We start from the raw sequence: 12,482 nt of genomic DNA, 5'->3' as shown, positions 1-12,482 counted from the left end.
TACCTCCATATCAATACGACCGTCTGCCTGAAAATCTGGTAATTTCCCTCTCACTTTACGATTAAACAAGAATTCAGCTGGACTTCTCCCTGTAGTATGGTGGTCAATGCCACGGTATTTCGTCACATACTTCCTGAGTTCCCTTTTCCAGTCTAACCCTTCTGCCTGAGCGATACGAATTCTCTTCATCAGCGACTTATTCTGGCGTTCTACCTCGCCATTTGCTTGCGCCCATTTTGCAGTAACCTTGAGGGCCGTGATCCCATTTTGATCACAATACTCCAGGAACTCTTCAGAACGAAACTGTGGTCCGTTATCTGACTTGATAGTGATAGGGAGTCCATGACGACTGAATATCTCCTCCAAACTATCGATTATCTTTACAGCCAGGGTAGAGTTTAGGATATCGTATTCATAGAACCGACTATAGTAGTCAACTACGACAAGTATCGAATGTCCCGATGGAAATGGTCCCAGCAAGTCGATAGCGACATCCTGCCAGGGTCCATCCGGTAGCGTTGTTTGTCCTAGCGGTTCGTCTGGATGCGCAACCAACTGACAACCATGACACGATCTACAATACTTCTCGGCAGCTCTATCCATGCCTGGCCACCACACTTTGCTCTGACACTTAGATTCTGTTTCGTCCCGACCACACCTAAATGCCCTTCGTGTGCCAAAGCTAGCGCTTGTGGTCGTAACTTACTTGGTAATACAATACGAGTACCTCGTAGCACCAACTGTCCAATCACGCATAATTCTGCCACTATTGGTGCAAACGCTTTGCATTTCTCAAATCGACCCGTCTTTATTGCTTCTCGTAATACGATTAGTTCGTCGTCAGCTGCGGACATTTGTTCTACCTCACGTGTAGTTAACGCTCTTGGTGTCGCATTGCTGGCAACAAACCGCACATATTCCTCTGCACCATGTACATGCCCTGGTGCACTGGCCTTACCACTTAGAAGGCGTGACAATGAATCTGCTATATTCTTTGGTCCTGGTACATACACTACTTTGAACGTATACGGTTGGAGACGTATCACCCATCTTTCAATTCGAGCACACGGCTGGGAACGCGGGCTGTAGATAGCCTTAGATAGATGTAGATAGAAGTTGAATGGTACATCCTTACGAGTCAGTTTCCTCAGTGGCTCAGAAATGGTCGCGAACTGCGGTATAAACTTGCCACTATAACACGCTAGACCTAAAAAGCTTCGCACCTCTGATGCACTCGCTGGCTTTCGCGCTTCTATCACAGCTTTTACCCTGTCCTCAGTAGGCCCTGTACCCTTCTCGGATAGTAGTATCCCCATAAATACAAGCTGATCCATATTAAATTGACATTTGTCAGGATTCAATTTTAGTCCGCTGGACTGCTGTATGAACAATAAAATATTACATATATAGTATATAGCCGTAGAGCGGGTAGTGACCCCCCCCCCTTTATTTCGGCGTTATTGACGCGTCGCTATTGCCACGACCTTGCATTATTCCATTATCGTGAGAATCCGCGAGAACAACGGCTACACGAGAACAGAACAACGCTGTGCTAAGAATAATATAGAAATTATATGACGTTATAACCTCATAAATATTAGTCTGCAAAGTCCAAGGGACTATGTCGAAGACGGAAAGATACGGAAGTTGATCAAATAGACAGATCAACACTGCGGATTGCCGTAGAAAAAGCCTCAAATTTGCAATTAACTAAAGGGAAAGGGAGAGAATTCCAATACGGAATAAAGGAAACAAAGAAGCTAAACTTAAAGGAATCATTTGAAGATGGCACGTGACGAAATCATTGATCACGCTCAGATGATCGAGTAAATAACATCGATGATCGAGTAAATAACATCGATGGTCGAGTTATATCATAATCCTTGAGTAAAATACGTAGATGTAACGCTTTATTCTATTCTCAGACGCGGTACATAAATTAATAACTAAATTACTATGACATATTATACATATGAATAAAATATTGTGATAAATTTTAAGTAAATTAGTAGCATATGTTGTCGATGTACAGTTATGGCGCGAGGCACAACTGTTTCGTTCTGTGTTGTCTACATAGCTTCCTGATCATTTGGTCGGTTTCGCTTGCAAGTCGCATGTCCACCATCCTAACGAAACAGAAGAGTACACCTACCTCGCCAAAGACTACGACGGAAAATACTCAATCATATTACCAGGTATGCCGTACGTGTGGTATGACGTAGTGTTGTGCATATTTCAATAACATATCACGAGTAAGCACAAGGGTAAACAAAATCAGTGTTTAGGTATATGGAAAATGATTGAGGAAGTAAGATACATCATGATTCATCCATGCATGCATTCATTTATTCATTCGTTTATTCATTCGATCGTTCGTTCGTTCGTTCGTTCGTTCGTTCGTTCGTTCGTTCGTTCGTTCGTTCGTTCGTTCGTTCGTTCGTTCGTTCGTTCGTTCGTTCGTTTATTTATTCATTCATTCATTTACTAGTTTGTTGTATTCATTTTCTGCCCCACAGCTCCCATGCTCTTGCATCGTGACTGGTTCACGCTTTTCAACCGTCTGCCTGCATCTGTCTACGACATGATGGACAAGTACAACAACTGTGACGACATCGTCATGAACGTTGCCGTTAGCAACGCGACGCAGCATCCGGGCGTCTGCCTTATTGCGCGACATCAGGAGTATGCGAAGATCGACAGTAGAGCCCGGCAGTTCAAGGGCCAGAAGAGCAAGAACACTCACATACTCTACAGGACACGGTGTCTGAACGAACTCAGCGCCATCTATGGCTACATGCCGCTACGATACAACAACAATTACGTCACGACTCTATTGAGGACAAAATCGTGAAAGGAGGCGTGTCCGGAATCGCACAACTCCGATAACTGTTGAGTCGCATTGCCTGTAAAGGAAGAAATATGGGTTATAGACTTTATAGTAAGTGCCAACAGGGAAGTCCCTTCTCTAAGTAGCTTCCCCTCTTTAGTCCCATCGTATCGATTGTCTCGTGTTGATTGTTTTAGCTAAAATGTCTGTGCCACACTCAAATATCAGGGGCAGTGCATTGTAGACACCGAACTATTCCGCCAGATTGGTCACTTGCTTTTAGATGAGGCAATCAAATGCCTTAGCAGTTTTTCATTCAGCTACTGGTTGCTGCACAAGCACGCAATCAGTAATGATTTACGTCAGACCACCTCGCCGAGGAGAGAAGGCTTCTAGCTGGTTTGATGATATTACAGCACGCCACTAACGTCACACACTGTCGGCTTCTTCATTTCTGTCCACACGTAGGTGTCCTGAAATGCGCACGGTAACTAAGTTACTATACTATTCTTTGCTCGTGTCACTGCATTTCATGATGCCTTGTGCGGCATTCTCTGGCATAGCTGATTTGATAAAGAAGAAACTTGAAAGATTCAGTACCTGCAAACCTAAATGGGTTGTACGCATAATTATAAACATAATTATTGATTGATTTAATTAATTATTTATATTTTTTATTAAAAATGGGAAGAATTTGTCGCTCTTGCCGAATAATAGCAGATTTTGTGGGTTTATATTGATGTTTTTTACTTGCTTGGGAAATGCTATTTTATACTATTCCGGTTGAAGAATAGATGGTTGTTCTAGGGATGCAAGGTGTAAAAGTCAGTTACCCTCCTGTGATGCATTAATAGTCGTGCATGATGCATGGATGAGAAGTATACTGTAACAATTTTATGGTCTTAAGAAATATACGAGTTTTAATTCCTGCATATTAATTGTTACAGATATTATCAAACTTGTCTACCAATCAGAGGGTTTCAATGTCACAGACGTGGCAGGGTCCCGTTGTCAGAAACAAATCAGTCTTGATATTAGTCTTAACATGATCTCTTTCTCGTAAACCTCTATACGCTGCATAGGAGAAACTCGTAACTTCAACCTGTTTCTGTCAACGGTTTATGACAGGGCAAATGTTTAGACTAATTTTGCTTCTGACGACGGGCCCCAGGTCTGTAAGCAGTGGCAAGCTAAAGCTGAGAAGCTCCTACGAGCCGGATCAGCGCTGAAGAACCATATATATCAGGAGTAGATAATAGGGTTAGGGTTAGGGTTATTATAGGGTTATTATAGGGTTATTATAATAGTCCCTATTATCTACTCCTGATATATATACTGCGAGTCCACTATTAAGCCATGGTTTGGTGTAACGGTCAAGTGGCCAGTTCACCGCCACCATCAGCAGTGATTTACGGATGGGGGCGGGGCAGAAAGATGGTAAGCTGTTCGAAAAATGACGTCACACCAGCACCAAAATCAATGTCAGAACTGATTTTATGTGTATATGAAGTCCCGGTGGGTGCAAGGCAAGAAACTGCTCTGGTAGAAACTCAGACGACATGGTCTGAATAGAAGTGTGTTTCTGTGCAACCGGTTCACAGCAATTCACATGCACCATGCGCATGATCTGCTCGCAGTTCATGCGCAATCATTATGTGCGTGTGACAATGATCTTTTATTATTATGTGTTACGTTTCTATCGATGATACCGCGTGAATCGTACTTGGAGAGATACGGCATTATCGCGTATCCCAGCATGCCGGATTGAAACGTCATTTCCTACCTGCGACCAATATGGCAATATGGCAAGTGTTTTTGTTAGGTTGACAAAGCTTAACAAAATGCCAAAAGAAATCAAATCTACAAAATCTAAAGTGAGAGTTATCACTGTGAGACCACGCAGAGTTATTCTGTGAGGCCACACCAGCTCAAACAAGACGCGCAGGGCTGAAAATAACACAATTCCGACCTCATGTATCGTGGAGCTACCGTCCCCGTAAAAAAACAACAATTACTCTTAGATTCCATTATTCTACTAATCTTTTTCTATCAATCTACAACTTCTTATGTGATCCTAAGCATTATTTATGTGTCCATCAGGAACGTTTTTATAATAATAAAAAAGCTGCCATGATGACCGCGGAATACTTCAGCCAAAAGATGCCGCTTGTGATAATGCCTGACAATAACTAAATACATTTATCGAAACACAGACGCCACGCAAAAGAACAAGCAACTTAACGTCAACGCTATAGCCGCGAATGTAGGCGCTACATCCCTGCCTAACAACGTACTTTCCAATGGAGCGCTCTATACTAAGCACGTAGGCCTACTCGAAGCGTATTCGTTCATAAAGCTAAAGTCACACTGGGGCCGGACTGTCCACGGATTACCGCGGATGGGGCAGGATCTCCCCGGACCGTAAAATTTATAATCCGTGGCGATCCGGGTCGAAAAAAAGCATCATCGGGCCGGATCGGGCCGGACCAGCACGGCAGCGCCACGGACCATCCTGGATTGAGCCCGGATGAAGCCGGCCCCAGCACGGAGTCACTACGGACCGCCCCGGACCGCCCCGGACCGCCACGGACCTGATCCGGCCTGGTCCGGCCCCGTCCTGGCCCATCCGTGCTTCCATCCGTGTTGGGTCCGGCTTGATCCGTAGTGATCCGTGGCCGACAAAAACGACACGGATGGCCACGGATGGGCCCGGTTCAACACGGTGCCACTACGGACTGTCCCGGACCTACCACGGTAGCGCCACGGACCGTCCAGGACCACCCCGGATGGTGAAAACTTCCCGGACGGTCCCGGATCACCCCGGCAATTTTAAACAGTTTAAAACATCCGGGGCGATATCCCGGAATGCGCCGGACCATCAAGGACCACCTCGGACCGGGCCGGACCGTCCAGGACCGTCCAGGACCCAACAAGGATCTCTCCCCGGATCAGTCCGGCAGCGTCCGGCCCGGTCCGGGAGCTTGGTGTGACTTTAGCTTAACGTTAACGCTAACGCGCTCGAACAGTTTTTATCAATAATCAGCTAGCCGTGACAGGGAATTGCGTCTGCTCTTGCGTCATATTTGTTTTAGATTAGTTCCACGCCACGTACGATGGCAGGATAGAGTGACGATGCAGAAATTGTTGTGTAGTACCCAGGAGTAGTGTGCAGGTGTCACGTCACCGTTAGTGATATACCCAGGTGTAACATCACCGTTAGTGATATACCCAGCTGTAACAGCTTCGTGTCTATAGTGGGATCGCAGCAACGATCGGGAGTAAATAAAAAGGATATAGGGAACGCATATAATAAGGTGAGGAGGCACATGCCGCTCTACTTGGTGAACGTGTGCGTGCGTTCGCTGCGTGCGTGCGTGCGGGGGTAACAAGTGTGTGTGCGGGCTCGCGTACGGAAGACACCGCGCACAGAGACATCTAGAAGTTCCTCTAGCGATCCGTCCTGCCTCTCGTCTGCTAACATGTCTCTCAGTCGGACCCGGTCTCTCTCCACTCTCGCCTTCCTTGCCGTCGGCAGTCTAGTCCTGCTCGTGATGATACGACAGTACGATGCTAGGCTCCCGTCGGCCGGGAGGTTGGTGGAGACGACAGTGTCGCATGACAGAGGTCGGCAGACGACGCGGCCGCCGCTTCCTCCGTCGGAGCTCGATGCGGCAAACTTTACAGTGATAATAATGACGTACAAGCGCAACGATTTGTTGGTGGAGGTACTAAAGAATTACGCGACGATGGATTCGGTGGATAGGGTGATCTTACTGTGGAATAACATCGGTGAGCTTTAGAACCATAGACCCGTGTGTTTTACATATAGTAGCGGCTGTGACGAAAGTGGAAGAGGCAGAAGATAGCAAGAAAGAAGGAGGGAGAAAGAAAGAGAGCGAAAAAGAAGGCGAGAGAGGGAGAGAGAGAGAGAGAGAGAGAGAGAGAGAGAGAGAGAGAGAGAGAGAGTGGAAGAGAGCAGAACGAAACATAGAGATGGGGTAGATGAATAAAGAGGAAGGCTGGAAAACCATCCTATAACTCTCGCTGCCCCTTGCTTTTTGCCTCGCGCTTCAATTTCTTCTCTTTCTAATCTCTCTCTCTCGCTCTAATCTCTTTCTATCTCCTCTCTCTCTCTTTCGTTCCATCGCTCTCTCCTCTCTTCTCCTGTCTACTTTCCTTGCTCTCCCTCTCGCGGCCCTCTTCTCCCTTCTCTCTGCTCTATCTTCTCGTGGTGGACTACGCAACACAGATATTCACACTCTCTGGTAAATAATTATTTTCGACTAGCAGGACAGAAGGCGGTGCCGCTGTTCCCTACAGCTATTCATAGAAACGCCGGTACAGCGACTCATCGTCAACAAACACAAATTAACGTCCTCAGCAATAGACTGAGACCTGTCGACCAAGACCTGATGACCGATGTGATGTATGTGTGTGTGTGTGCGCGCGTGCGTGTTTGTTTTGTGTGCTGTGTGTGTGTGTTTGCTGTGTGTTGTGTGTCGTGTGTGTGTTTCGTGTGTGTGTGTTGTGTGGTCGTCGTGTGGTGTGTGTGTGCTGTGCGCGTGCGTGTTTGTTTGTGTGTGTGTGCGATGTTTGATTCTGTTTTTGTGTGTCGTTTGTGTGTGCTGTGTGTGTGTGTGTGTGTGCGTGTGACGTGCCGTGCGTGTTTGTGTGTGTGTGTGTTTGTGTGGTGTGTGTGTGTGTGTGTGCTGTGTGCAGCTGTGCTGTGTGCTGTGTTGTGTGGTGTGTGGTGTCGCTGTGTGTGTATGTGTGTGTGTGTGTGTGTCGGTGTGTGGTGTGGTTGTGTGTGTGTGATGTGTGTGGTGTGTGTGTGTGTGTGTGTGTGTGTTGGTGTGTCTAGTGTGTGTGTGTGGTGTGTGTGGTGTTGTGTGTGTGTATGTGTGTGTGTGTCTGGTTGTGGGTGTGTGGTGTGTGCTGTGTGTGTGTTGTGTGTGTGATGTGTGTGTCGTGTGTGTGTGGGTGATGTGGGTGTAGTGTGTGTGTGATGTGTGTTGTGGTGTTGTGGTGTGTGGCGGGTGTGTGCGCTGTGTGTGTGCGTGTGTGCGTGAGTGCGATGGTGCTGGATGTACAATGATCTTTCTCGATTATGCATGGGAAAAGCGATGTCAGTTAAATGTTTAAGGTATAGCATTCGAGTTCATGTTTATTGAATAATATACGTTTACCTAGAGCTAATGTGAGCAATTCTCCCCGTTTTCGTGGTATCGTGTCACAGCGGCCCTAGTAACGGTATGGTTTAGCCACACCTGATTGCACACATGGCAAAACAATTATTGCCTCTTTACGAGGAAAACATGGAGTTTTTTGGAGAGAAAATTAGCACTGAGAAAATTAATGAAACTCGAGACGGGACATCGAAGGTAGCATTGATTTCTGACGTCCCGTGCGCGACGTGGGTTTGACGGATGACTATTTACACCCATTTTAACGTTTTTTTTACATGTTCACATGTATCACAAGTTTTGATTTCTGTGTTCGCGATTATATTTCTCGTCGAAATACAAGGTGATGATATGCTTCTTTATCTCCTAGAGCTTACGACCCCTGCTATATATAACACCAGAGGTTAATAACGACAAATGTCAAAAAATTATGTTAAAAATAATGAGAAATTTGTCATTATTAACCCCTGATAACACGTATAGAGCAGCGTCCGTCACCGTTTCGCTTCTCACCTGCGCTCACTGTATTTCTATACCCGTCTAGACGTGATTATATGCGACGATGACACAATCATCAGTGAGAGCGAACTGGTTCGTGCCCACACGCTGTGGAGATCGGTAAGTGGTCAGCAGTGGTTACGGATGAGTACATCATACGAATGGAGCTCCTGTGCGCGGCTCCAGGGTCCTATGAGTGGTGAACGTGTAGATGGCGTCCATAGGCAGGTATTAAAGGTATTAAAAATACTCACACTGTTACTTCGCTTACACACCATACACTTTATTCATGTTAAATAACTACAGATTCATGCTCTATGCTCCGCTCGAAACTTTTGCCAGCTCTATGATGCGAATTTCTACAAACTTGTCAAAAAAGGAATTTTCTAGAGACGAAATAGTGCAACTTATTGCGGAAGCTTACTGTTGTACGCCACCTATATACCTACACTTCAAGAGCGTATAAAGAAGGAGAGCGTACAACGGTAAAATGCTGAAACCATGTTGCAGTATTAGTCGAATTAATAAACTTTTTCCGTTTTATTTTGACGATTCTTTGCAGTATTATTGATCAGGTGTCCTACCTTGTTCATAATTATTGATCAGGTGTCCTACCTTGTTCATATAAAACAAACCGCATGTCCCTACGATGCCCATACGCTGAGATAATGAGCGGTGAAAATCTGGTATTTTCGCTGAACACCGACTAGACATTAGTCAGTACTGCATCACTCTCTCGAAGTGTTATAACTTCGGTAAACCTCGCGTGTTTCCGTCAAAGATTGACAAATGGAATGAATGACGTCTGTTATTGATTGCCATAGTGATGACCCCCACCTGTGCCCACCTCACACTGGATGTATAGTAAACTCTGGTAGTATTACGTGAGTCAGCGCCACTATGGCGCTACACAGCGGCGACTGGAAGCAACAAACTGGAAACACTTCGAGAGAGTGATGCAGTACTGACTAATGTCTAGTCGGTGTTCAGCGAAAATACCAGATTTTCACCGCTCATTATCTCAGCGTATGGGCATCGTAGGGACATGCGGTTTCTTTTATATGAACAAGGTAGGACAGCTGATCAATAATACTGCAAAGAATCGTCAAAATAAAACGGAAAAAGTTTATTAATTCGACTAATACTGCAAGATGGTTTCAGCATTTTACCGTTGTACGCTCTCCTTCTTTATACGCTCTTGATATTATACATGTATGTGTGTTTGTGTGTGTATGCGTGCGTGCGTGTGCGTGCGCGTGTGTATAGATATAGAGATTCACGTTAGTGAGTCTCAAGTTTTTGTAGGCACAAAGCTCGCTTTCGCATCTCATTTGCCTCGCCCCCCCCCCACCACCACCGTGCGCCCTTTACAGACAGGTGTTCACCGGCAATGCAGGTACATACCTCGCGCCTCGTACATACCTCGCGCCTCGTACATACCTCGCGCCTCGTACATACCTCGCGCCTCGTACATACCTCGCGCCTCGTACATACCTCGCGCCTCCCTCGTACGTGACCGCACACGTGTGCTGCGGGGCGACGGCTCGCCATGTCCGTGCCGTCTCGACGACGTGCGACGCGTCCATCACGCCGAACCCGTATCGCGTGTGGCTGTGCCGCCCGGCACCGTTCTCCCACCATCCTCCACCGTCGTCGTCGTCGTCGGGACTGGGAATGCGTGCCGTTGCCACGACGATGTGCTGCACGTCACGCCACGTGAGGTCGGGGCTGCGGCGGAGTGAGAAATTGTTGTTGTTTTTTTAATTGTTTTTTTATTGCCCCTGTGAGTGTGAGTTAGGATATTATGTGTGATCGCAGTATTAATTGAGTATATGATTAAAGTTGACTCGCTAGGGCAAGAAAAGTAGCAGCATCACGCAGACCCTGGCAACGCACTATATATGGAACATCTTCCTCAAGTGCTTCATTTTCGTTATTTTGATATCAGTATTTAGGTTAGGGTAATATTGCGAAGGCACGTATATGAAACAATTAGACTAAGACTACACGAATATACACGTGTTTATAACGTTATGTGAAATACTTAGGTCAAAACTCCAGGGGAGTCGCAAAACATAAGCTGCTCAGATGCAAGCAAGGTGGTTTGACCTCTTTTCACATCTTTCGTTCAATTTGTGCTATTTTAGATACGGGCGAGTGTACATGAGTCAATTGGCTGGGCTTAGCAGAACAACACGACACGCTGTATGCTCCAAACCACTCCAAACTGGTATGAATTTCATCCGGATAACCATCCAATAACATAACATTTACTGAAGCAAGGTTGCAAAAGTTAAAACACGTTATAATGTCTCTGACCCGAATGTTACTCCCTAGGTATTTATCTGCGAGGTTGTTGCTCCTTGTGAAGTATTACATACTTTGACTGAAGCGCTAGTGCGACGATGCCAGCAGCCAGCGGTGCAGCGCTTGACGTTCCCTGAAAGTCCTTTGTGCAGCCGTGGTTCAGATCTGTCGTCACCTGCAAACACGTGTGACAACCGACATGTCGCACGCACGCACGCACGCACGCACGCACGCACGCACGCACGCACGCACGTCACCGCGACCCTGCCACCGCATCCCGCCGAATCATGATCATGTATTACTTATATTTATAATAATAATTGTTACGATAATTGTGATGAAATATTGATAATTATTATTTATTCTATTGATATTTAATTAAATAAATATATATACATATATAGTATATTATAATTATACAGTTACACCGCGATTACCCGAAGGAGACAGGCGGGGCGTATTTTTTCTCGGATAACTGATTGTACTGATAACTGATGTAAGTGTTTAAAATACACGGCCGGTTCAGCTCCGAGTCAGCGCATTGGGCACAAACGTGCTCCAAAGCTGCCCGGCGTCCACGTTTCATCCGTAGAAAGCCTTGACAGAACGTGAAAAACGTGTCAGACCTTGATCAGAACGTGAGAAACGTGAGGGACCCCATCAGAACGTGACGGGCCAGGAGGGAACGTACTGGCATTCGTGGTAGACCGCGGGCCGAACCGTAGTGCGCCTTGGAGCCTCCGGGACTCAGCCCCTTCTCCCCCTCCCACGGCCCGTCACGGATACCGTGATAGACCGTGAGAAAACGTGGCAAGACCTGAAACAGACTTGAATACAGAGAAAAAATGGCCAAAATCCCATGGCGCACTACGTTTCGGGCAAACGGGGCTGCCGTGGCCGCCGGGAACATAATGTAAACCTATAGCATATTAACTAGTTCGTTTTATTTATTCTCTGCCACACAGCTCCCATGCTCTTGCATCGTGACTGGTTCCCGCTTTTCAACCGCCTGCCTGCATCTGTCTACGACATGATGGACAAGTACAACAACTGTGACGACATCGTCATGAACGCTGCCGTTAGCAACGCGACGCAGCATCCGGGCATCTGCTTCATTCCGCGGCATCGACACTATTCGAAGATCGATAGCAAAGCCAGGCAGTTCAAGGGAGTGAAACACAAGGAAACGCATATGCTAGACAGGACACGCTGCCTAAACGAGCTCAGCGCCATCTATGGCCACATGCCGCTACGATACAGCTACAATTACGTCACCACTGTATTGAGGAGGGATTACAGTAATTAAAAATGTTATACATACGTATATATACGAATAATGTATACGTTCTGAATCGCAAAACTCCCATAGAAACTGCGACGCACTAAACTTTGTCATAATTCAAATTTCCACCAATTAGAGCAGGTTATTGTACAGGAGACAGTGCTATCAGGCCCTTTACCAGCCTTTTACCGTTTAGCGTATACGAAACGCAAGATGTGAGGTTGTAAGCGCAAACAGGAACACATCTTCTTTAATTATTCTGCGATTGAAAAATGAAAGGAACAAGAAGTTGTTGCTGTATAGCCTGAGGAAGAGAATATATATTCTGGAAACCTCGCAAAAATGAAAAAAAAGATACCTAATTTTCTCTCTCTATCTATCTCTA

General features: G+C 46.0%; 4 protein-coding genes across 4 annotated transcripts in view; 2 read left to right on the top strand and 2 right to left on the bottom strand.

The window, feature by feature from the left end:
- The window catches only part of LOC106809052 (uncharacterized protein K02A2.6-like), a 9,076-nt gene extending 7,467 nt beyond the window's left edge, over window positions 1-1,609 (bottom strand). Inside the window, exon 1 of the mRNA XM_014811996.1 lies at window positions 4-1,609. Coding sequence (XP_014667482.1) covers window positions 4-603 — 600 coding nt within the window. The 5' untranslated portion in view covers window positions 604-1,609. The remainder of the gene's footprint in view (window positions 1-3) is intronic.
- LOC106809039 (exostosin-like 2) overlaps window positions 1-3,759 on the top strand; it is a 13,582-nt gene extending 9,823 nt beyond the window's left edge. The window contains exons 4-5 of the mRNA XM_014811981.1: window positions 2,078-2,195; window positions 2,517-3,759. Coding sequence (XP_014667467.1) covers window positions 2,078-2,195; window positions 2,517-2,851 — 453 coding nt within the window. The 3' untranslated portion in view covers window positions 2,852-3,759. The remainder of the gene's footprint in view (window positions 1-2,077; window positions 2,196-2,516) is intronic.
- A 4,325-nt stretch (window positions 3,760-8,084) lies between these two features.
- The window catches only part of LOC106809037 (PC3-like endoprotease variant B), a 28,364-nt gene continuing 23,966 nt past the window's right edge, over window positions 8,085-12,482 (bottom strand). The window contains exons 9-11 of the mRNA XM_014811980.1: window positions 10,890-10,990; window positions 10,003-10,236; window positions 8,085-8,094 (exon numbers count right to left, since the gene is read on the bottom strand). Of these exons, the coding sequence (XP_014667466.1) occupies window positions 8,085-8,094; window positions 10,003-10,236; window positions 10,890-10,990 (345 nt within the window). The remainder of the gene's footprint in view (window positions 8,095-10,002; window positions 10,237-10,889; window positions 10,991-12,482) is intronic.
- LOC106809053 (exostosin-like 2) lies at window positions 11,752-12,444 on the top strand. Its single transcript, XM_014811997.1, has one exon. It carries the CDS (start codon window positions 11,786-11,788, stop codon window positions 12,119-12,121), a length of 336 nt encoding a protein of 111 aa, XP_014667483.1. The 5' UTR covers window positions 11,752-11,785; the 3' UTR covers window positions 12,122-12,444.

Source organism: Priapulus caudatus, unplaced genomic scaffold, assembly GCF_000485595.1.
Source record: "Priapulus caudatus unplaced genomic scaffold, Priapulus_caudatus-5.0.1 Scaffold324, whole genome shotgun sequence".
NCBI lineage: Eukaryota > Metazoa > Priapulida > Priapulimorpha > Priapulimorphida > Priapulidae > Priapulus > Priapulus caudatus.
This window is presented reverse-complemented; position numbering and strand designations above follow the sequence as displayed.